This window comes from Sinocyclocheilus rhinocerous, unplaced genomic scaffold, assembly GCF_001515625.1.
Source record: "Sinocyclocheilus rhinocerous isolate Xijiao unplaced genomic scaffold, SAMN03320098_v1.1 scaffold307, whole genome shotgun sequence".
NCBI lineage: Eukaryota > Metazoa > Chordata > Actinopteri > Cypriniformes > Cyprinidae > Sinocyclocheilus > Sinocyclocheilus rhinocerous.
In genome coordinates, this window is record NW_015662942.1 from 134,030 (window position 1) to 159,718 (window position 25,689).

The 25,689-nt window shown below is 37.2% G+C and overlaps 1 protein-coding gene across 5 annotated transcripts in view; it reads right to left on the reverse strand.

The window, feature by feature from the left end:
- The window catches only part of usp6nl (USP6 N-terminal like), a 63,821-nt gene that overhangs the window by 19,490 nt on the left and 18,642 nt on the right, over window positions 1–25,689 (reverse strand). The window contains exons 1-4 of one of the 5 annotated variants that reach the window (XM_016538704.1): window positions 20,886–21,215; window positions 5,755–5,828; window positions 1,628–1,710; window positions 22–61 (exon numbers count right to left, since the gene is read on the reverse strand). In XM_016538704.1, the coding sequence (XP_016394190.1) occupies window positions 22–61; window positions 1,628–1,710; window positions 5,755–5,828; window positions 20,886–20,955 (267 nt within the window). In that variant the 5' untranslated portion in view covers window positions 20,956–21,215. Of the gene's footprint in view, window positions 1–21; window positions 62–1,627; window positions 1,711–5,754; window positions 5,829–5,911; window positions 5,955–16,575; window positions 16,595–20,885; window positions 21,217–25,689 lie in introns of those variants that run through there. The other 4 variants (XM_016538708.1, XM_016538707.1, XM_016538706.1 and 1 more) reach the window with 4 other exon arrangements.

A 25,689-nucleotide genomic window follows, 5' to 3' on the forward strand; every position in this document is an offset into this window, starting at 1 on the left:
CAAATACAGCACTTGACTCACCTTTTCCTCCACTACGTCATACACTGGAAGCTCATCCTCACTGTGAAAGACAAATCACATCAGATTAAAGAAGGGAAATATACACTTGGACTAAACTCAATTCTCTTTTGTTGAAACAAAAGTGTTTAGTCAGACTACTGGACACACAGAGTTTCACAGATGGTTTCAAATAGCCACTAATGTCTGCACACTTTCACATAACATGATGGCTGTACAGGGAGAGAAATCGCATCAATAAATCATACACTGGTTTATGTTGCTGACGTCAAATCTTATCGTCAAATGTATTACTGAAAAAGGAATTACTTTGTTCCACAGGAAGTCCACTCGCTGGATAAATAAACATCACTATTGGTAATGATGCCCCCGTGACCCCCACCCCTGAATCTGTTCAAAGTGCGAGATCTTAGTCAGCTACACAAACAGGAAATGACTGTTTCCATGGCAGCCATTTTGGATCTGATCTGGGATATCCATGAGGTAACCCAGGGAAGTCGTGATACGACATTAAGGCTCTGTTCCAAACCCTAGTGAGCTTCCTTTTTGTCTACATAGGCAGCTATATTAATTAAAATTCAAAGTTAGTGAAAATTCAATCAGTGTAATTACTGACCCTTTGTTCATATGGTATTTATAAAGCAAAAACATTAAATCAATGGAAAAAAAGCAAACAAAAATCAAAACAAAACAAACAACTTAAGATACAGAACAAACAAAAGTAAATAATAATAAAACACAAGAACAAAAAGCAAAGTAAAAGAGCAAAAATATATGCATATAAAAATAAAATAAAAATGCAAACAAACATCAAAACAAAAAAGCAAAACACATATAAGAATTAAACAAACAAAAACCCTAAAAACAAAAGACAACAAATCAAAACAAACAAAAAACTTAAGATACAGATACAAAAAAAATAAAAATAAATAAAACAAAAAGCAAAGTAAAACAAAGCAAAAAAAAAAAAAAACCCACTAAAAATTTTAACAACAACAAAAAAAAACAACTAAAAACTAAAAAACAACAAATCAAAACAAACAAACAAAACAAACCAAAATTAATAATAATAAAACACAGGAACAAAAAAAACAAAGCAAAATAAAGCAAAAATAAATAAAATACAGAGCAAGCAAAACAAAAAACTTACAAAGCAAACCAAAAAGAAAACCGTAAGAAACACTGGCATGTGTTGCCTATCTCACATCTGCATATACTTCCTTGAACCTTTCCAGTTTTGCAACTTATCTTTCAATCTTTTTCAGTCTCTTTCTCTCAGCTACTGTTTTTTTTGTAGCCGTTTTTCTTTCCTCCTGTTTCTCTGCCCCTACAATTATAGAGTCATGATCTGCCAGACACATGTGGCACCCTATAAATATCGCATAGTGCACTGCTGTTTAAGCGGCCTGGGTAAGCCACAAACCTCCCTGCCAGGGCGAGAAGAGAGTAGAACTGAGAAGACAGGAGAGGCCAAAGGAGCAGACAGACACCAAGACAAGGGTGTACAGTGAACGCTCAGACTCTTTGAGCTCTCTGCTGGGTTTCTCCAATACCTGCATCTCCTCACTCATGTAAGATCTCACAGAACAGAATAATGCATGCTTCTTACTGCAGGAATCCGAAGCGGTCCACCGCTTTATACAGATCAAAATTGGCCTCCTCCCACGGCTCCACCTCCGCACTTTCTTTACCCTGAAAGCACAAATAACACAAAGCTGTGAGTACACATCAGTTGAGGCACTGTTTTAGTGTGTATGTGTGTGTGCGAAGTTGCTGTAGGCTTGAGTTCTCAAAGCGTAAGGCTCTACTGATCTGTGAATTTGTTGTTCATACATATTTAAGGCAGGTAATGAGGGGTGGACAGGTTCAGTATAACACAAATAAACAATTCAAACAGCAGAAATAAAGAGAGAGGGGTGCCTAGGGCAGAAACAGATCATCCTTGAGTAAGAACAGTGTGTTTACAAAAGTAGAAAGACACACGAGTCGTGTTTTTACCACACATACGCACAGCTTTTTAATTTTTTTCCCCATTTTTCTAAACAAACTTTTTCTAAGGTTAAACTTGTGCAGTTAATTCTGAGCCGCTTGACATAGAGACTTCATTTAAAATTAGTTTTGTATATATTTTCATTCTTTAAGGAGCAGACAATTAAAAAAAAGATTCTGTAGAGGAGCTGGTGCGGACTGATTACTTCACTTTAAGTGGGGATTGAAATCTGACGCTCCACTTCACTCTCAGTTCCAGTCTGTGGCTGCTTCTGGAACTATTTTCATTCGCAAAAAAAGACTGACCTGCAGAACCATGCCTATCAATGAAAACAAGGCGGTGAGATAAAATATGTACAGTCCATTCATTAGGTTGACATCAGCCATGCACCAATGTTAAAATTCATAATTATAATCATAAGCCAACGATGATTTTGATAGATAACCGATAAATAGACAATATTAAAATTGTATACTACTTTGTGAAACAAATTTATAAAAATAAAATAAATCTAAATAAATAAATACAATTATTATAAAATATGGTAATAAATGAATAGTAGTAGTGGTGGTAGTAGTAGTAATAATAATAATAAATACATAAAAATACATAATATAGACATTTTCAACACTTTGCGTACACTATGCACATCTACTCTGACTAATGACAATTTTTGAGTCACATTTTCGATGCGTTACATAAGCATGTGAAAAGAAAGGTGAAGCACTTTACCCACTGACAAAATCATTCATCCCAAAAGCCATTAACCTGTCAGGCCAATAACTAACTGTCTATATATGCAATATGTGCACTTTGTCATGTTGGCAAGAACATCTTTGCAAATTTAAATGTAACGCAAATGTGAAGGTCTTAATAGATCTGGGAAGCCTGGAGAATGAGAAAAAGAACAGGAGGGATCAATCGGCAGAAGCGAGAACAAGAGTGGGAGTCATAAAAAAGAATGAGTATGAAAGAAACCGAGAATCGGAGACAAAATATGAACTGGTACAGAGAGAAGCCATATCAAGGGCACATGCACACACAATCATTTATCTCCGTCTCACCCTCTGGTGTGTGTCACAGGCATAAATTTACAGTGGGATATGATAATCTGATAGCATGTCACAGTGACATGGCTGTGGGAAATATTTCGGCCAGCGACACGTGCCAAGGACGTACCCCTCCTCCACTGTTTTTTCTCATGTCTTTCTGCATTTAATTATCCCTCTTGAGAAAATGACCTCACAAGAACAATATTACATGTAATAACAAGTTTACATTTGATAGTTGGATAACATTTGACATTTAAACAATGATTAAATTACATCACTACCTGGCTCAGTGGCATTCACACTTCCCTTCTGTTACTTCCTTCTGAAATGTTCCATGAAAACGTGACAACACCCACATCTAGATCCTAAACAACATGAACATCAGTGGCACGAGTTCCAGGATATACATAATAAAGTTTGTTGCAGATGCGCTGCTTTGATGGCTGTAAATGCGATGCTTTTAGGACACATCTTCTCAGAGAGGGTTTTATTGTGCTGACAGTCCAACTGTTACTGTTGGGAAGGAAGTTGGACTCTAAATTCATCCCTTTTAACACACCGCTCTGGGGATAAATCAGTGAGTTGAATTCAGTGATTCAGTCTGTGAACAAATGATTCAGACTGTTTTTGTTAAATCAGACTGAAGTGAACGATTTCTTCATGAATGAGACATCTCAACTTTTTCTTAGCAGGTCTAAAAAAATTCACGAGACTTTTAGTGAATAAAGACTTACATTTCAGTCTGTAGAAGATATTGTTTGGCTTCTGAAAAATATAGTACATGAATCATACATGCACTGCTTTTATGCTGTTTTGCTTGCTCATTCTGGAGCCTGAAAGCTCCAGTCCTCTTTTACTTTCATTAACAATGCACAAAACACAAATACAAACCAAACAGAAAAAGGAACAAAACGAAACAAAACAAAACAATACAACAATTAAAAAACAAACAAACAAAACAAAAAATAACCCAAAACAAAACAACAACAACAATAAAAACCCCAAACCAAACCAAACACTTTATTTTAAGGTCCAATTCTTGCTATTTACAAACCATCAACTACATCTTTTGCCTCAATAAACTCCTAATTTGCTGCTTATTAATACTTAGTAAGGTAGTTGTTAAGTTACTCAAAAAAAGATATATTTTGAGAATTTTCATTCATTCATTCATTCACTCACTCCACTCACTCATTCGTTCATTCATTCATTCACTTCACTTCACTCACTCACTCACTCACTCACTCACTCACTCACTCATTTCACTCATTCATTCATTCCTTCAGTGGAAGTCAATGGCCACCAAAACTGGTTACCAACATTTTTCTAAATATCTTTTGTGTTCTTCAGAAGAAGGTAAGTCCTACAGGTTTGTTTGATTTTAAGGTCCAATTCTTGCTATTTACAAACCATCAACTACATCTTTTGCCTCAATAAACTCCTAATTTGCTGCTTATTAATACTTAGTAAGGTAGTTGTTAAGTTTAGGCATTGGGTAGGATTAGGGATGTAGAATATGGTCATGCAGAATATGTGCTTTAGAAGTACTAATAAACAGCCAATACGTTAATAATAGGCATGCTATCAAAACTAGTTAATAGTGAAAATTGTTCCCTATACTAAAGTGTTACCAACAAAACAAAACAAACCAACCAATAAATAAATAAACCAAACCAAACAAAAAAACAAAACAAAAAAGTTATTCTTCAGAAATAAAATCATACATGTTTTGAATAACATGAAGGTGAATAAATAGCTTTTTTTTTTTATAAACAGAATAAAGAATAAAATAGAATTTAAATTGTTGGCCAAACTACTATAAATTTTAGGGCATTAGGAGCTAATAGTGCAAAAATGTAACAATTTAAAGGGTAAAACTAGCAGTTTAGAGGGTGAAAAAATATGTGTGTAAAAAAACACATAACATAAGAGCATAGGTGTTATGCTTTCTGAGTCAAGAGACGAATCCCAGTGTACGGGAGCATATCACAATCCAATTAACAGACACGTTACAGAATTAGAGCCCCCTAATGAGAGCTCAGATTACACTTAATTTAAACGATCAATTTACAAACCGGACACGCGCGAGAGATTTCATGAGGAAAAAAAATCACGAAACCCTTTAGTGAAAACACACATTACTCTTACAACAGTCACAGGAAGTCATAACGTTCTGAGCTGATATCTATTACCACATGATCATTATTGTATTCATGCAATATAAGGTTTAATTTTCCTTTTAGTGCCACTTTCTTTCCTGTAAGCTTACATACTTGACAAATATGTATTTTAACAAGTGTATCTTCTGGAAAGTCTGTAAAGATACAATGCCAGACGTGACTTAAGGATAAAAGTTGGCCTCCCAACATGAGTGATATACACGACAGCCGGTGAGAACAGGTGTTTCACAGGATAGCTGTTATAATAAAACATATTCTAACGCCCTATTGATGCCCTATTCTCTGTGGCATTCTAAATCAGAAACATAACAGAAATGTTTGCTAAAAATCTGACAATGTTTTAGCAACAGATGACAATACAGAGAATCTTCCAGATGAAAACTGCAGGTTGTGAACTATGATGGAAGGAGGTATCTGGTTGGATCAGAGCATGTGTTTACTGTGTTTCAGTTTTTCTTGGAAGTGGATTGGAGGGTATTTGGCTGGTGAGTGAATGGCAGCTGTTTTCTCTCACCTTTTCATATTTGGCAAGTATCTCTGCTCGCTCCTGTTCCAACTTCACTGCAGCATCCTGCTCGGAATCAGACGCTGGAAAAAGAAACAGAGAGAGACCAATTAGCTGCAATTTTCACTGTCCACTATGTGAATCATCTTTAATAAGCCTGGCTTACAGAAATTTAGAGAAAAGACCTCTTTGCACTTTGAAACACACACACACACACACACACATTCTCTCTTTTCTATCGGCTACAGCATAGCAACAAGTGGCTGTTCAAATAGGTCTGAGCCAGTATGTGGCTCTCAAGGGCAAACTGCGTCATTCACATCCAAAGCAAACAACTTTGGTCTGCTTTTATAGGAAGGTTCCGGTTTCAGTACAAGCTCTATGGACAGCATGTCTACATTATGCACAGAAAATATTGTAGACGTGTCCCTCAGTTTGTAAAGAATTTAAGAGACTAGATCGAAAGTCTTCTCAGTTTGCAAGAGCAGTAAAATAATAAAAGCTAATAAAAAGATGAAGCCAAGAATTCACAACCCAGCATTTGGTAAGTTTAAAAAAGCTTTTGCCACAGATGATATCAAAGAGTATATATATATGCTGAAACTCAAAAAAAGATATATTTTGAGAATTTTCATTCATTCATTCATTCACTCACTCCACTCACTCATTCGTTCATTCATTCATTCACTTCACTTCACTCACTCACTCACTCACTCACTCACTCACTCACTCATTTCACTCATTCATTCATTCCTTCAGTGGAAGTCAATGGCCACCAAAACTGGTTACCAACATTTTTCTAAATATCTTTTGTGTTCTGCAGAAGAAGGTAAGTCCTACAGGTTTGGAACAAAATTAATGTTCGTTTTCACAAATACTTTAAAAAACACAAGCATGCCATTTCTGCTTTAATAACCCTCCAGAACATATTGTCCCGTAGACATTAAAAGCTAAATGAAAAGAAATGATTTTCTGTAGTACTTCACAGTATTTCAGCGTCACTGTTGACAAAGCTTCGCTTGTATCGAGCCTGGCTGGCACATTCCCACAAAAGCAGCACGTAATAGGAACTAGAGTGAGATAAGAGAACACTGTGTGTTTGAGGGCAATAAAGCACCCTACTGGATCCCAGTCTGGACTTTGATGTTGTCTATACAGTGTGTTGACACACAATCAGATGGAAACATTCTCCTGTGAAGAGCTCTGCAGTGGGGATGTTGATGTAGGTTGGGCTTTCACGCGTATTCAATGTGTCCTGCTACTAGTGCACAAACACGTCTATTTTTCTCATGCAGCAAGCCTATGAAATTACAGCCAATCACATGGAGTGGTCAATCATTTCCTCTCCAGAAATTAGGTTAACGCTGCCACTTCCTGTTTGGCCTGGTTCCCTTTCTGAGTGTATTTCGCAGGCAACACTTACTTACAAAGGCTTCCATCAGTTTTCTGCCCTTGGGTCAAAGCCAGCCAGATTCCCTTGCTTGATGAATAGGCTTTTAAAGTCAATGGAATTTTTATGGAAAGATGCTGTTTGTTTGTGTGAGTGTGTGTGTGTGTTCAGTGTATTTAACAGATGCAAGTAGAATAAATAAAAGCACATAGAGAAGATGAGATGAGACAAAATGTGATGTGATGAGACAAAATGAAATAGCATGGGGCAATGAATGAGATTAGACAAGAAGAGTGAAGATTAGATAAGAAGAGACTGGGTGTGAAGAAGAGAAAAGAGAGTATATAAGTGAGATGATAAAAGATTTGAAAAAAGAAACCAGATGTATGAGTATGTAAAACATGAGACAAGTAGAGAACAGAAGAGATAATAGTGCTGGGCGGTATGACCAAAAATTTATATCACGGTATTTTTCAAAATTATACCGATTTCACGGTACATGACGGTATTTTTTTTTCATGCATGACCGGGTGTTAACCATATTTTCTACTGATTGAGAGAGGAAATACTGCAGTATATTGACTTAGAATGCCCTATTTTACTGTCACGATGAGTGAATATTGTCAAAAAATACCACACTAAATAGTGACTAAACACGACCCCTTTTAATACATGTTAACCAAGTTTCGGAACTTTCACACTTAGTAACACACACAGCTGTTCCGTCACCACAGTGCAACAGTGAAAAGGGACCTTTTTCAAACAGTGTCGCGTTCCGAACGTTGTTTAAGCGGCATATTGCGGTATTTTAAAAATTCATATCACAACACAAATAAACACCGGTATTCTGTATGAACCGGTATACTGCCCAGCATTAAGAGATAAGATGAGAAAATACTAGATAAGAAAAAAAGAGATTATAAGAAAGAAATGAGCATGTATGATAAAGTAATATATGAGATGAGACAAGCATATTAGAGACAAGATTTAATTCTGTGAGAAATTAGCCAAGATGAGAAAGGAAGAGTATGTGAGATGAGAAGAGACTAGAGCTGTTCAATTAATCGAAATGCAGTCTTGATATAAATTTTGGCTTTATGAAAATACAATAATCGAAATAAAACGATTATTATGCCCCATTCCACCCCCCTTTCCAACGGTGCACTTTTGCTCCTCCAAAAAAAAAAAAAAAACTTAACATGCAAATCAGTAAAATAATGTAATGTGATTTTCGCAAAATGGGACGTGCTTGATTTATTAATATTTATTAGATTTGTTTGTGTTTTTAAAAGCGCGAAAGAGAACTTGCAATGTTCTTTGCATGCAATCCGACATGGAACAGAACACCGACATGTAAAGTGAACTTTTAGCTTTTGGAGCTCTTAAAGCGACAACAGGTAATATTCCTTCTGCCATCTGTAATATTAATCAAACAACAAAAGACAAATAGAGAATCACTCACTGCTCTTGACTGAAGGACTTTTGTAGCTTTAATAAGAAACAAAGCAAGTTTAATTCTTACAGTAAAGCACTGTTTGATTCATCTGTATATTTTTTTCTATTGTTTTTGACCTTTGCTTATTTGTTTTATTGTATTACTGACTGTTTATTAATTAATAGTTTTTGAGGACTTTTTTTAACTCATATGTTACCTTAGTATTCTGCTGGTATTGAGATTTGTGAAATTTCGCTGGTATCTAAAATGTAGACGTCATAGCAATCTTATTTATAGAAAATGTATATTTGATATATATTGCTATCTTTAAATTAATCACTCATATAAAGTTTTGGTCATATGACCCACAAATAATTGTATTAAATAATCGTGATTACAATATTGACCAAAATAAATAAATATTGATTATGATTTTTTGCCATAATCGAGCAGCCCTAGAAGAGATTTGCAGAGAAAAGATGAGAAGACATTATGTGAGAGAGTATTTAAGAGAAGAGACAAGATGAGAAATGAAGAGAGCAGAAAAAAAAAGAAAAAAAAAGGATTTTTGCAGCCGATACTGAGTACCGAGTTCTTGTCATGGTGATCGGCCGATACCGATGCTGATTCTGATGCTTCAAGCTTTATATAGACGTTTCATCAGGCGCACGCGCCTGGCCCGGCCCGGCCCGAACTTAACTTCCGGTCTGTGTTTGTTTATCAGTCTGGCTATGGCACTGGCTTCAAACGCAGTTAAAGTTAAAGTGATGAGTAGACTGAAGTTGGGCTCAGGTGGTTGTGCTGTGGGATCTGTTTCCCATACATTTATTTATTTGTGGCGCTCTCCACAATCCGACCGATTTTCCAAAAGGCTTCGTTGAATAAACTTGAGCACTTACTGCACATTTAAAAATCAAAACGAGGCGCGGGGGTTTTTATATCACTGTATTTCTGAAGGAAGACTATCTTTAGAAAGTCATTTTCATTTCATCTTTCATGTTATATGCCTCATAAAGCAGAGTTTGTGAGCTCAGCGCTGCTTTGTGTAGGCCTACAGCTGTTACCGGGGAAACCTCTGTTTCTCCCACTTTAAAGCACCACCTGCTGGCAGAGAATGAATTTGCATCTTCAGTAAGTCCGTCTGATTTACGCAGCAAACATATTTTGCTTTTCCTATATCCACGTGCGCTGCGGATAATTCGCGGGTCGGGTAATAAAATGCATTCTGATTATTTGCGCGTGGGTCGCGGGTGGATAAAAATAAATCATATATAATGCAAATATTAACTACATTTTTTTCACGAGGCAGACGATTTTGTGTGTGCGTGTGTTCGTTCGCCTGATCGGGAAGTGGCAGACAGAAACGGTGACATTCCAGATAAAGTTTGAAAGGAGTAAAGCCTGTGTTAATGCTATTGAGTAGGCTAATATGGTCAAAGAAGATATTTTGTTTTATAAATAAACGTTCATTTAAAAGCAGCCCATGATCAGCGATACGGCTCAGACGAGGTTTTGTTCCGTCCTCCATGCTGTGCCAACTCACAAAAGACTATTTTTAGTCAAGCAGCGTGGAGAGCCGCTTCAGAAACGTGCCGCGGCTGCAGTATAAACACAAGCACTGACTAGAGCGGCCGCGATCAGCTCCGGTTCCTGTGGAGATGTAACGCGCCGCAGACGTGTGCAGTGAGGCGCAGATCAGCTCTAACGTCACTGAATCTGCTGTTAAAAATTAACCATCCATTCATCATCATGCAAAACATACACGACAAATAGCGAATTTTTCATTGTTTCTCAGTGAGGCGCAGATCAGCTCTAACGTCACTGAATCTGCTGTTACAAAAATTAACCATCCATTCATCATATCATCATGCAAAACATACACGAGAAATAGCAAATTTTTCATTGTTTCTCAAAACGTCATAGCATTTTCACACCGGCAATGACATGACTGTGGCTCAGGCGTTGACGTCATCAAATTGCGATCGGTACGTGAGATCGGCCAAATAGTGAGTACCGATCGAGTCATGAAATGTGATTATCGGCCGATACCGATCTCTGGCCGATCGATCGGAGCATCCCTAGAAAGGAGTAATGCATATGAAAGAAGAGAAAATATATTATGTCTGAGACAAAATGAGACAATTGAGCAGAGATGAAAAGAGTATGTGAGAGAAAATGAGATAAGAGACTGAGATAAGAAAAGAAGAGTTTGTGACAAATGAGATGAAACAAAAGAATACAAGATTATATGAGAGAAGAGAATATATGAGAAGAAGATAAGAGAGTAAATGAAAGAAGCGAAAATATAGTATGTAAGAGACAAATCGAGACGAGAACAGACAAGAAAAGAAGACAGTAGCTTACATGGCTGGTGGACTTAAAGCTCTGGGGCCTCCACGGCATATTAGCATTCACTCAGCGCCATGTTTCAGCTCAACACTCTCTCGTTCATACTCCATACATCAGTCTGACAGCTCACGCTGAGCGTATGTGAGCACCAGCGTATTTAGAGATGAGCGAATGTTCTCTGAGGCCTCTGCGGCAGACACGTCGTACACGAGAATGAGAAGCATTTCAATCCCTCTAAATTGTCATTTGTCAGATTAACAGCGCTCATTCACATGGATAAGAGTGAAGAAATCACAGCTCATCTTCACTTAGGATTTCCAGAGCTGCACTGTTCAGCACAGATACTGCAGCAAGCTTACTAGAGACGCAATTAGTGTGAATTATGAAGGAAAGACTGCAGCAATGATGCTATCCTCAATTTTCGAAATGGAACACGTCTCAGCTAATATTATTAAATGTGCATAAATGTGTGCATGAGAAATGCAAAAGTTAGCTTAGCACTTTAAAGCTAGGGTAGGCAGTTTCAGAGGCTAGGAATAGCAAGTTAGCTTTGAAAGCATAAGATCCAACCCTCCCTGCAAATCACTCTCCAAAGCCACACCTCCTGTAGGCAGACCAAGGAGAGTCTAACCAATGACTGCTTTGGTGGAGGGTTGAATGTGACGCTGTCAGATTAGAAAACATTACAGTAAACAGCGCATGATATTCAATAATAACGGCTTCTATTCTTGCTCGGTTTGCAATAGCGTAATGGAACGCACTGATTACATATCATGTCTGCATGTACAGGGTGCATGGAGGTCTGCAAATCCATACGCTGACAGGCAGATAGGACAGCCTATCGTAGCCCTCGGACCGAGGGATATGATTGGACAAACATTTTATGGTCTTACGCCTTCCACGGACGATATCAATACATATAAATACATTTAGACCACTTAACTTAGTGATTGCTATGGGAATGTTTAGAGACTTTCAACCAGCATTACAAAAAAAAGTTATTGAACCAAATCTCCTACCCTGCCTTTAACGCAGCAGGAATCATTCCTCAAGTCCGGGTATGCGTACTTTCCTATCACACTGTATGCCAAAATAAGCATACCAAATACACACTATTTGCGAAACAGAAAGCAAGAAAACCTAGATCATGTACTACTTCCACTGGGATTCTGAAGTTTACATCCAATTGACATTTTGCAATCCTATGAGGGCATGGGAGCTGAAGAGCTGTCAGTTTTGAAAAGTTGACTAACTAAATAAATAGTAATAGTTGACTAAATAAATAAATGGCGGAAAACCGTGAGCTGAGAAACTCATTTCTGTAGCACAACTTGTAAGTTCTACAGGTACCAAGAAAGTTGTTCCTCATGCTTGATTGTTCATGTTTAACATTACTTTAGTAAATTATTTTCACGATTGCTGGTAGTTGGTCAACAAACATCCAGGTCACAGGACAATGCCAACAGTGGAGGATTTAATGTATCTAGGAATGCATTCATTCAAATGACCCAAATAACTGAAGTAAGCATCTTCATCAACGGTAGTAAAATTCTTTTTAGATAATTTTAGATGCAGCTGAGTGTCCTGAGCTCACCATTATAAAAGCAGTTGACCCAAGTTTAACATCCCCTCACTACAATTTGTCATTGCATTGAAAAAACAAAACAAAAAAGCATATTGACATATTAGCTGTGTCACATTTCCAAGTCTGTACTTACAATGTAAAGGTAATTTTTCTTAATGTGCACGTGAATAAAAGAATATATTCCTGTAAGCACTGGGAAACGTTAACGTGTTACCGTTTCTGCTTTATGCATAGTTTTTTTGGTTTCTTCCTGTGTGTATGCCAAAGATTCTTGTGTATGCGTGACATTTTGTTTGTTGTGCTAATATGAATGTCTTTCTTTTTGTACAGCAAAGATCACTGTAGGGTAAGAACACCATTCAAGAACAAAAGTAATGTACAGCAATGTTTTTTTGTGCTAGGAATCACACTGTAAAATATTTATCAAAGTTGTAAATAAAACAAGAACTAGTACATTTTACAACACTATTTCAGTTTTTTGACTTCAGAATTTCACATATAATTTAATTAAAATTGTTCCTTGTCGCTTCTTTCTAACTGTATAAATTTACTAGCGATTTCTCAGTGAAATTTTTTTTGTGTACAGATGTGGCCATTAAGAATGCGATACATTTCACTTAAACATGTTTATCAAAGTGTTCTCATAAAGATGACAAGAAAGATGACGATAAAGAATGTTGTGTAATGTGAGCAGTACAGCAGTTCCAGTAATCTGACAGTAGTGTAGTGAGGACACAGCCTAAATAAATCACACAGACACAGACACACACACACACACGTCTCTCTAGTGTGCAGTAAGAGTAACACATGCTCTTCTGTTCATTCTTTCACTCTGGCATCTTTGCCCTCACAGACGATTCCACTCAGATTCAAGAGCCGTCCACCTTTGTCACACACACACACACAAACACACGACACTGTCTGACACCATTCAACAAAGAATCATACAGCTCTAAAAGGAAGTCAGTCAGGCAGACATTCCCTAGCTATTTTTATCAACACTTTAGGAACTTATTTCTAATTTTTCCCTCTTATAAAACTCCCTCCCCAGTTCCCCAGAATGTTCTTCTGCCTCTCTCAATCTCTCCACCTCTTTTTAGCGTGAAAATACCCAGAACTTCCTCAGAGTGGTATTTTCAGTGGTGTGATGTCAATGAATGGTCTGGATCTTTATGACTTTACGCACACACACAACCCTGTTAAGCATCTGTCATTAAAGCTCACTCACACACTCGTACATGGGCGGCTTCAAGCCGCAAACAGCAAGCCATCATTCAAATCATAGCTTCTGTACGTCAAGTTCAGCCCACGATGGAAAAGATGCACTGTACAAATCAGAGCTCTAAAAGCAATGTTCTTTAATATAATTTCAGCTTGTCCCTTAGTTTGTAAAAACATAAAAATAATGTTTAATGCATTTAGAAGTCTATGGTGCAAAGATTTTTTTTTTTTTTTAGATTAAACATTACAATACACCTAGGTTATTTTCGTAAACGAAAACTAAGACTAAAACGATTGATGAAAAAACAATTTCGTAAACTGAAATAAAATAAAAACGTCAAAAAATTTGAAAAACTAAAACGAAACGAAACTAACAACAGGTATTGAAAAACTAACTGAAATAAAATAATAATTATCAAAAATAAATAATCGTTTTCGTATTCATTACGTTCTCACCCCTTGGCGGAAAAATATACGAGCTGCATGTTTGCCTCACTAAGGTAAAATTATGCCTACGTCTTTCTTTGGCATGCGCTCTGGAAGTGATGTTAATTCTGCTAAACTTTAATTAAAACTGAAACTAAACTATATAAAAACTAAATAAAAATGCGTTCACAAAATAAAAACTAAACTAAAACTAACAAAAATATGAATGAAACTAATAAAAACTAAACTGAATTTTATAGCAAATTTGAAAACGATATTAAAATAAAACTAATTTAAAAATTCAAAACTATATTAACCTTGCAATACAGTTTTAAAATCATCTACAGCATGATCTAAACATCTAAAAATCTAATCTAAACACTATGCCAGTTAACATGACAACTTAAATAAATTTGTTATCATTTATTTATGTAGATTATGTATTTACAGTACGATTTAATTTATTAAGTGTTTAAAGCATTTTTAATGAAAATCAAAGGCATTGTACTGGGTTAAAAGTTACAATACACACAATTAAATTAAACATTGTGTCTGTTAACATGACAATTTATTAAACCAATTATTAATGAATTATTAAGTTATTTATTTAAAAAATAAAATAAAAAATATGTAGTTTATTAAATGCAAATTGAATGTTTACGGGAGGCCAAACAAACTTAACATTACATTTGATTTATTCAAAGTAAATTGCAGTAATATTTTCGTTTATCAACCATGACAAAGCAAATGCCTAATATGCAGTTACAGTACATGCTGTATTTATGCCAAAAACTAATTTTTTAAAAACTTTTGTGCAATAAACACACACTATGAGTTTGTGCTGAAGATATTAGCAATCACAGACTCATTACACTTTCTGTCTTCATCTTTTTCTCAGTCAAACTCCTCTTTCGCGCTCTCTCTCTCATCTGAGTGCAAGTAACTGTAATGTCAGGCCTGAGTGGTGACACGCTCATTTCCCGCCTGTTGTTCTCTCCTCTTGACTTATACATCATTTCTTCCTTATTTTATCCTTAATGAAAGGATGGAGCAGAGACCAAGGGCACACACGGTCGAAAAACAAATCGAATGTCTGACAGATCAATCTCATGCGGTTATTGCTGCTACGCTTCTACCGTGACACGTTGCTTTCAAATGTAGATGTTGAGGAATAAAGATGGTGTGAAAACAAACAAGAACCCACCACAGTCTGCATCTTTTATGACATATATTTGAACAGACTCAGTCTCTGCTTTTTGCTCTTATTTTAATAAACAGATAAAAGGACAGCTATATGGAGCAAAAATAACTAGAGATCAAGATTCTGATTATTTTAATAGTGTGTCCAATCACAAATTTGTAGAACCTATTTCTGATTTGACACATATTAAACATTAAGCTACATCAACACATATCATTTATTAAAGGGATAGTTCATCCCAAAATGAAAATTCTGTCATTAATTACTCACCCTCATGTCGTTCCAAACCCGTTAAGATCTTCGTTCATCTTCGGAACACAAATTAAGATAGTTTTGATGAAACCTGAGAGCTCTCTGACCCTCCCATAGACAGAAACACAACTGTAATGTTCCCAGGTCTAGAAACATAGTAAGGACATCGGTAAACCAGTCCATGTGACATCAGCGGCTCAACTTCAATTTTTCAAAGCTACGAGAATAGTTTTTGTGTGCAAAGAAAACAAAAATAACGACTTTATTCAACAATTCTTCTCCCCCGAGTTACTGTCTTCCGCCATTTTGGAGAGTATCACAACGCATACGCACGCTTTACCCTAAGCGTAAACAACGCTAATTACGTTGATTATGTTCAAGCGCGCGCTTTCCCCCTCAAACGTAAACAACACTGATTATGTTCTTGGGTACTCTCCAAAATGGCGGAAGACATAACTCGGGGGAAAAGAATTGTTAAATAAATTGTTATTTTGTTTTCTTTGCGCACAAAAAGTATTTCCGTAGCTTCGCAAAATTGAAGCCGCTGATGTTACATGGACTGTTTTACCGCTGTCCTTACTACGTTTCTGGACCTGGGAACATTACAGTTGCGTTGATGTCGATGGGAGGGTCAGAGAGCTCTCAGCTCTATCAAAAATATCTTAATTTGTGTTCCTAAGATGAACAAAGGTCTTATGGGTTTGGAACGACATGAGGGTGAGTAATTAATGACAGCCTTTAATTAACACCCTTTAAATATTCATGTATAAAGTTGTTCTTTAATGCGACATTCATCAGTTAATCCAACATCGATAGACCAATAACCAATTAAAGTGGAAAAGTGCAAACTTCTGTAACAAATCAGTCAAAACAATGGTAGCTAAACCTAAGAACTGACATCATAATGAAATGTAATGATGTCATAGAGCTACTGTTTAAAGAGAGAGATGAATGATGTCATCGGATCTTACCTGGCTCAATTTCTTCATGATCTGTGTCGCAATTCAGATTTTTGGTATGCATGAGTGTGACGAACACTCACACCCACACTAACACGGTATCAGTTTTCTTTACTCGCCATGATAAAAGTCAACTTTCAGCAGCTAAAGAAATCCAGTTTCTTATCGCTCCGAGTCAAATAAGACACGAGGGAGAGGCAGAGAAAGAGGAGAAAAGAGAAAGAAATGGAGAAAAGAGAGGAATGGTGGGCAAAGATGACAGCAAGGAGGAAAGAAGGCAACGAGACGCGTTCTGACAATACGGCTGTTTGTTTACTTCAGAGATACGTCACGCTTCAGACCCACACACTACATACCAGACTGACTAACAAACAAGAGCTCCTATTCACACACACACACACACACACACACACACACACACACTTTACAGATATCTTAGTGGTTGAAATGTAAACTTGCTTAGGTAAATCTTAACATGTGTCCGATATAGTTTCCTAAAATCAACTGTCTCAAAATGTGCCAAGATACCTAAGTGTGCAGTCAAAAGATGTCAATATGAACATTTCTTCAATATAAAAAATTAGACACTATCCACATTCTTCTTATGGCTCTATGCTGTCAACGATTGTCTCATTTGTCTATTTTTAGTTCTCCTAAAAAATTGTAGGAGAAACATAACATACTTTTTATATTTGAATGAACTATATCTCAAGACCTCATTAACGTTTCCTTTGAACAATTTTCCTTTGAGATGACAACATAACTGATTAAGTTTTCCTTGTAGTAATAATGCAGTGTGGGAGGAAAAGAAAAAAAGAAGGCAGATTATTACAAGTCAGAACAGAAAAAGAACGAGAGCAAAAGAAAGAACAGAACCAGAAATAGAAAAGGATGTGAAGAGCAGTGGATAAATTATTTACCACTTTTCTCGTGTCACACCACTGACCTGAGACTAAACACTTGGTTCTATTAACCAATCAGATGACAGAATCAGCCCCTTCCACTTACGAACAGCCATGGCATATTCCATGGCATATTATTGTTTGCATGTTAGCATAAATATCAATCCAAACGTATTACCATAAAATTCATTATTTCTGAAATCTGAAAAAGTCGATAGAGAACCATTACCAAATTATCTTCTTCTGTAAGGGATTTTACTGAAAAAGCGGAAAAAGGTTCTTCAGACTATTATAAACGTATTACCATAAAATTCATTATTTCTGAAATCTGAAAAAGTCGATAGAGAACCATTACCAAATTATCTTCTTCTGCAAGGGATTTTACTGAAAAAGCGGAAAAAGGTTCTTCAGACTATTAAAATGTTTTTCACACTGGGAATAAAATTGTTATTTTAAAAGGTGTTTACAAAAAGGTTCTTTGGGGAACCAAAAATGGTTCTTCTATGGCATTTATACATAAATACCCTTTTGGTATCTTTATTTTTAAGAGTGTAGGATACAAGATTTAACAGCATGCAAGGGACACAGACTCCAACTGCCAGGAAGCTAGTAAAAAATGATAGGAAATGAGTTTGCAAATGCAACAACATAAATAAGTTGACATTATCAACCAGAAACTGTCACTTTGAATCCAATGGTCTACAAAAGGGGCCCGTTTTACAACTCACACACACACACACACACACACACACACATACAAACACAAAAAAAGGCTGATAAATGGGGAAGTTGGTAGAGGAAGTGAACAACAATATAAAGATGTCAAATAGCTTTTAAGTAAGACACAAATACACACACACCCACACACAATAACAGTGAAATTAGCTCATTTCACACTAACCGGGAGATGTCACATCATACTTTCTTAATAAAAAACCCCCTGAGGCAAACATATGTGAGTATGTAACCATGAGCTATATAGGCGCAGATTGCAGGGGACTTGCGTGGATTGCTAAATCCAGGGTTGAAATTGAAGACGGAACAATGCAAAGCAGACTTCTGTTTAGTTGATTCAAGGTCGCTGTGTTTCACAAGAGCGGATGCTCCTTTGTGAAGCAACTGCACACACATAAATAAACATGCACAGATTGGAAGGTGCAGTCCATGTCTTAAATTAATACATTCACTCGAAAATCTGTCATCAGTTAAATTATCATGTTTTTCCAAACTCATTTCACCTTCTGTCTTTCATAGAACACAATAGGATACATTTTGAATAATGTAAATGCTGCTCTTTTGAAAAGTGTGGCAGGGGAAGATTTTCAACAAATAATGACGTAAATTTCGATCTGTTCCTGTTGGCCAATATATGGATGATATCGGTAACAGTAATTTTACATACATAATGCCATTAATATGCCATAACAGGCAATGATATAGCATAGCTTAGTTTGAAATCAAGGATTTCAAGTACTCATAAATATCCAGTGATAGCCAAACTCTCTTGTCTTCCAATAGGGTATATGTCGGACGCCTCCTGACCAAACCCGGAAAACAGGTCTCATTGCTTCCACTTGCAGAGAACGTGTTAACAGCCACATTAAATAATGGCGATATCTATGGACTTTTAAGGTAAACAGTTAAACTAGCTAGCTGTTTTTAATGTAGACGTTTTATTCAATTTTTATATCTAAATATTAGTGAAATGAATAAAAATACAAATCTTTTAGATATCAATCCTCATATGTGATGGACAATGATCATCTTTGTATCTACTTTGAAGGCATCGTGAGTAAAACAGCTTCACATTTAATGAACCATATGCAAAACTCTTGAACCGGAAGCAATGAAACCAATTTAACGAATACAGAAGTCTATTGCGCATAACCCCTAATCACCCAGATGGACTGTAATACAGAGTACATGCTTTTCTGCAATCTACACATGCACACTTCTGAGGATTTAACAGGAGGATTACCTAAAGGTTTCACAAGGTTTGTGTAATTAAAACTGAGATTCAAAGATTCACTTAATTTATATAATTGCTTATTAATGTATATTAGAAAGTATTATAGAATTTGCCTTTATATAACTAATAATAGAAAGGTAAACACTAAGACACTTCTTTTCATTTATTGCTTACTTTCATTGTTTAAAGGGGTCATATGATGCGATTTCAAGTTTTCCTTTCTCTTTGGAGTGTTACAAGCTGATTGTGCATAGATAAGATCCCTGAAGTTGCAAAGACTAAAGTCTCAAAACCAAAGAGATATTCTTTATCAAAGTTAAGACTCTGCCACGCCCCCCTAAAACGGCTCATTCTAACACGCCCCCACATATCTACCCCACTATGTGGAAATATTTGCATAATCCCGCGGGACTTTGTAGCAAACGAAGTGTTTGAGAGAGGCGGGGCATAGAGGACCTACAATAATGTACAGTATTTGAAAAATAATGTGTTTTTTGAACATTAAAGCATGGCAACATATTCTGTTACACCAAATACACAAAATAATGATCTTTAAAAAAGCATCATATGACCCCTTTAATACAGAGACCCACACATGACATGCAGGGGAAAAAAAGTAAATCGTGCACACAATTTCCTAATTCGTTTCCTCGGTTTAAGTAAATCTTTTGCTCAATATAATAATTTGTTCGACTTCCAGTTGCTGCTATGTTATGGACAGGGACAATTTAATTGTGTTTTATTTTGAGTTGGCAATGAGTTATAGAGACATTCTCAAAAGCCTTGCAGCGTTGCATGAAATCATTTTAAACTGTATTGAGAAAGTGGACAGGAAGTAGAACAAATTATTCTTTCCTACGCACAATTTACTTAAAACAAGAGCATAAGTTATTATTTTGTGTGCACAATTAACTAAAAAACAAGGGAACAAATTATTATATTGAGCGCACAAATTACTTAAAACGAAGGAACGGATTTGTAAATCGTCGCACAATTTAGTAAACCGATGGAACAAATTAGTAAATCATATTCTAATTAATAAAAACTGCCCCACTTCAGACACCTTTCAGCCAAACAGAAAAACGTATTGTGCAATGCTGATAATTTGAAAATAATTGACAAATATTGACCAATATATCAGTCTTGGCGAACAATGTGTGTTTTTTTTTTTAAAAGAACAGCAAATTTTGTGTTCTACAGAAGAAAGAAAATAATGCGAGTTAGGAACAACATGAAGGTGAGTACATTTTAAAAGAACAAAGCGGCTTTTATAAATAGATGTCTTTACTTTGTCCTTGACTTCCCTCTTATCCACACAGACATACACAACTTTTTCAAATACACTAAAGCGAAACCACTAAAATAACCGCAAGCTTTTCAAGATATTGTCAGACTCAGTTACTCCAAACACATACAAACGTACACTCTTTTGTACAGTTTCACATACACACCTGCAAATCGGCTACTGGCGCGGCGGCGAGAGGGCGACACCAGCTCCTTAACAATCTGCAGCACTTGCATGATCAGAAGGGGGCGGGGCCAAGGCGTGAAGAGAAGGTGTGGCAGGGGGCGGGGCCAGTGCAGAACAAAGCATAAAGAGCTTCATTCTCGCCACCCACACACAAAAACGACTGAAAATATCATTACTAGACTGAATTTAGTTACAAAATAGTCTTGAGTGCGACTGTCACTCTAGTTTAATTGGTGGCCATCTTGGTAAATCCTTTGAACATTAAACCTCACATTAACTTGAAACACAAATTTTTTCGTTAAAATTACAAAATATAATAACATCAAATAAATCTTTAGCCCAAACTAAAACTGTATTTTTCAGGCTGGTCCAGCTAATGCATGTTCAAGAGTAAATAAGCAGCCGATGCCTCTATAAAAAAGGTGTCTGGTTCTTCTAATAGAAAAGTGGGATTTCTATTTCTACGGCCACCATACTGTAAGTAGAAAATTCTTCCATTCATTTTGTCACAAGCCGTCTCCTCCCCTTATACCTTCTCTGATGTTAGTCTCTTGTCTTTTCCATTAGTTTCCAGTTTCTACCTTTCAATTTGTGTACAAAATGAATCCAAAGGCAAAGTCCGCAAGACCAATCAAATCACACCACTAATTCATAGCACATAAATAAATCACGTGATATATTATTCAGCATCCAAAACACAGTTTCTGTCTTCTGTACTTCAGAAACCGCAACAAATCTGTTCAGAAGCAGTGTTGCGGGTTAAAATCAGCAATGAATCCTGCAGAATTTCCTTTCTGCAATCCAGGTCCCACCGGTCCAAACACGAGGGTCCGCGTCTGTCTTTTTTATCCCTCACATAATTTCTTGCTGCTTGCCTCTGCCTTTCACACACAGTCTTTTTCCAAGCAGAGTTGGGCATCTGCAGTTCTTCTCTTGTTTATTTCACTCTTTCGCAGATAGACACTGTCCAGTTCTCTTTCCTGTAACCGCAGTATGTTTGCGTTTCAGGTAGGAGAGACCATCTGAAAAAGTGGCTACACTTCTCTCTCTCTCTCTCTCTATCGCAGTCTCTGGCATCCAAATCAATACAGCTAGGGCAAGCTGTATAACACAACTCTACTCTATTCTTCTCTCTCTCTCATTTATTCTTCACAGCCCCGCTCGCCAGTGACACACACATTCCAGCTTTAAATTAGAGAGCATCTGTTACAACAGCCCCTCCCCTCAACTCTCTCTCCCTCTTTCTTTCGTTCCCTCTCATCATTTCTCTCTTCTGTTCTTCCTGTTTTAGAATTTCATGTGAATATGCAAATGCTGGTCTTATATTCAGAATATCATACAGATGGGACTGTAAATGTTGAATCCTTCAATCTAGGATACATTATGGATTGGAAACGAAATGATTCAGATGCCTTAAGATCTTGTTAAAAATTATTTTTGCAATTTTAAAGAAACAAGTGAAAGAGAAGCCAGTTGTCTGTATTGTACAGGAATGGAGACATTTCATAACAGTTAACAGAACTGAAAGTCATGGAAATCTGACAGACAGACAGACAGAGTGACAGATGATAGACAGACATACAAGACAGAAAGATAGACAACCAAACCAGCAGACGAGCTGATAGACAGCTAGATAGACAGACTGATAGACATGCATGAAGACAGACAGACAGAAAAACAGACAGGACAGACAGACAATAGACAGTCAAACATACAAACAGACTTAAATAGGCAGGCAGACAGAGAGACAGACAGACATATAGATAGATAGATAGATAGATAGATAGACAGACAGACAGACAGACAGACAGACAGACAGAGAGACAAGCATACAAACAGACTGAAATATGCAGACAGACAGACACAGGCAGACAGGCAGACAGACAGACAGAAGTAGGTTGCATTCATAATGCACAAACATAAATCATCTGAGAAAAGGTCCAAGGGAGAGTTATAATTTTTTTTATATAACACAAACAAATAACAAAAAAAAAAAAATCTTATTTGGATTATCATTATTTGATTGCCATCACATAATTGCAACAGGCCTATTTGTGTTCATAAATGTGGCCATTCATCATTCTTTCTAATAGTTCTCACAAGAGTCATTTCTGTACAGCACACCAACAACCAACAATACAGAGAAATCAAACAGACATTTGAGAGAGATTTGAAGTCAGGTAAATGCTGCCGATGTTATTTTTTAGTAATTTATGTCTTAACACACAAACATACGCACACACAGCAAACCTGCAAAGCGTTGGTATAATCATATGCCAAACCCCAGAGTTAAATCACAAAATACTCATGCATGTCTAAATGATTACACACTCACACACACACCTCCAAGCATGCTATTCATCTACCTTAAATTTCACAGTGCCCGGTCTTGCTCAAGGACAGTGTGTTATCATGGCTCGCTGCAGCAGTGTGTATGAGTCTTGTGCAGACATCCAGCAGCACATGTAACCTCCGTTGTAATCAATCTCTACATAATGGCCTCATTTGGATCTAATTACCCTCTACCTCCCTGAAATGTGCTGAAAGCGTCAAAAACACAAAACAGCCTGACAACATTACATCAGCATTACATCACCACTGCTCACCACAAAATAACACTAGTGAACCATGTTTAAACCATGAGATCCATGTGACTGGATTTAACCACAGCTATCATGGGACTGTAGATAAAGTACTGCACAAGCCTGTGCTAACCAAACTGCAGTGCAACATTACTGCAACCAGTAAATCATACTTTTACAATGTTCCTGGAATGTCCCTTAGAGTTACTAACCTGTGCAGCAACAGAACTCTGAAATCTTGTTCATAACTGCTCAGGGATGAAGACAGACGGATAGATAGGGAGACAGACAGATACTTTGGTACTCTGGTAATTTTGTGGTATTGATTTTGATCCCCTAAACGATTCTGTTCCCCTACACAGAGCAATTACAACAATGTTGAGCAGACAACAAACACAAAGACAAATCAATATGTGGGTCTCTGTCACTGTGGCCTTGTGTGAAATTAATGGGTTCGACTTCCAGACTTTCTAACCCAAAAATACACTTTCACTAAAAGAGATCCAAAGAGAAGCAGAGATAACAAAAAGAAAAGACAGATAACTGTGGTATTCCACTATCACACTTTTAGCTTGCCAACCTTTTTCCATAGGAGTTTGAAGCTTAAATTCATGTTATCCAATGTCTTTGTCCATCTATCTTTAGCAGCTGACAACCTTCTGGCCAGAATCTTGATCTTGGGGTCTTGGTCATGAAACATAGGATCACATAAACATGGCCTTGGACTTGGTATAAAAACAAAGTCTTGGTTTGGATCGTGGTCTTTGCTTTTGGTCTCAGGCAAGGTAGGTCACAGTTTATTCCTAGCATTTACTGGTGGGAATTTTCAAGACCCAAGACAGGTGTTAGGTTGGGTTGTAGACAAGGTTGTGGTTAGGTTGTTGTCTATGTTTCTGGGCCTCAAGAGTTTAGAATTTGGTCTATATCAGGGTCTTGAGAGATCGTAAATTGATTTGGGTCTTAAGGAGTCTCTAATTGGTCTGGGATAGGTCTATATCTGGGCCTTGAGGGGTCTAGTACTGGTCGGAGTCTTGGTATTGGTTTAGGTATGGGTCTTAGGGGGGCTGGAGTTGACCTGGATCTAAAGGGATCTGTATTGTCTGGGAGTAAGAGGTTCCAGAATCTGTCTGAGTCTCTGAGGCTCTGGTATTGGTTTGGGAATGGGTTTTAGGGGGTCTGGAGTTTGTCTGGATCTTAGGGGATCTGTATTGTATGCTTGCAAGAGGGTCTGTAATCTGTCTGAGTCTTGGGAGCTCTGATATTTGTTTGGGTATGGGTCTTATAGGGTCAGGAATTGGTATGGATTTTAAAGGAACTGTATGGGTGTAAATGGTCTCGAATCTGTCTGAGTCATAAGGGATCTGGTATTGGTTTTGGTATGGGTCTTAGTAGGGACTGGGATTGGGCTTGATCTCATTGGATCTGTTGTGGTATGGGACTAAGAGGATCACTAACTGGTCACTGGAAATGGTCCATATCTAACCTTAGAGGGATCTAGTATTGGTCTGATTCTTAAGGGATATGTTATTGGTTTGGCTCTTAGAGGGTCTGGTATTGGTCAACATCTTGTCCTTAAGGAGTCTGAGTCTTGTACCTCTTTCAACTAGGGCTGGTGCTGGAACTGGAGCCAGTGCTTGGCCGGGGGCAGAACTCACTCACCGACTTGGGAGCTATGGAAGTTCTGTCCACTGAAATCAAAGGTTCCCTTGTTCAAGACTTGCAAGGTTTTGAGGCTAAACCCAGTTCAGAACCAGGGTTTAGCCACTGGTCCAGGGTTTTTTGTGTGGAAAAGGACAGCTTGGATACAGATTGGGCACTGGCTTATGAGGGGGCTGTGTCTGGGTCAGGTATTGCTCTGAGTCTTATGGGATCTAGTACTGGTTTGGTTCTTGGTATTGGTATCTGGTATTGGTCTGTATTTGGGTCTTGAGATCTGTGGTTGTGTCTGAAAAACTGATCCATGTGGACAGAGCAGAACTGATCTGAAATCAACAAGTACGGCTTGCGGTCCAGACCCTAAGCATGTCAGAAGTAACAAGCATGATGGAGTGTTATGTTGATGTGATAACAGTACTGGATTTGTAGAAGCTGAATAAAGTGAAAGCGCATGGCTCAGCTAAGCTTTAATAATGCATGCAGAAGCGTGGATTCATTTGATTCAGATATGCAGAGGCACAGTAACATCCCACAGCACCGCACTGC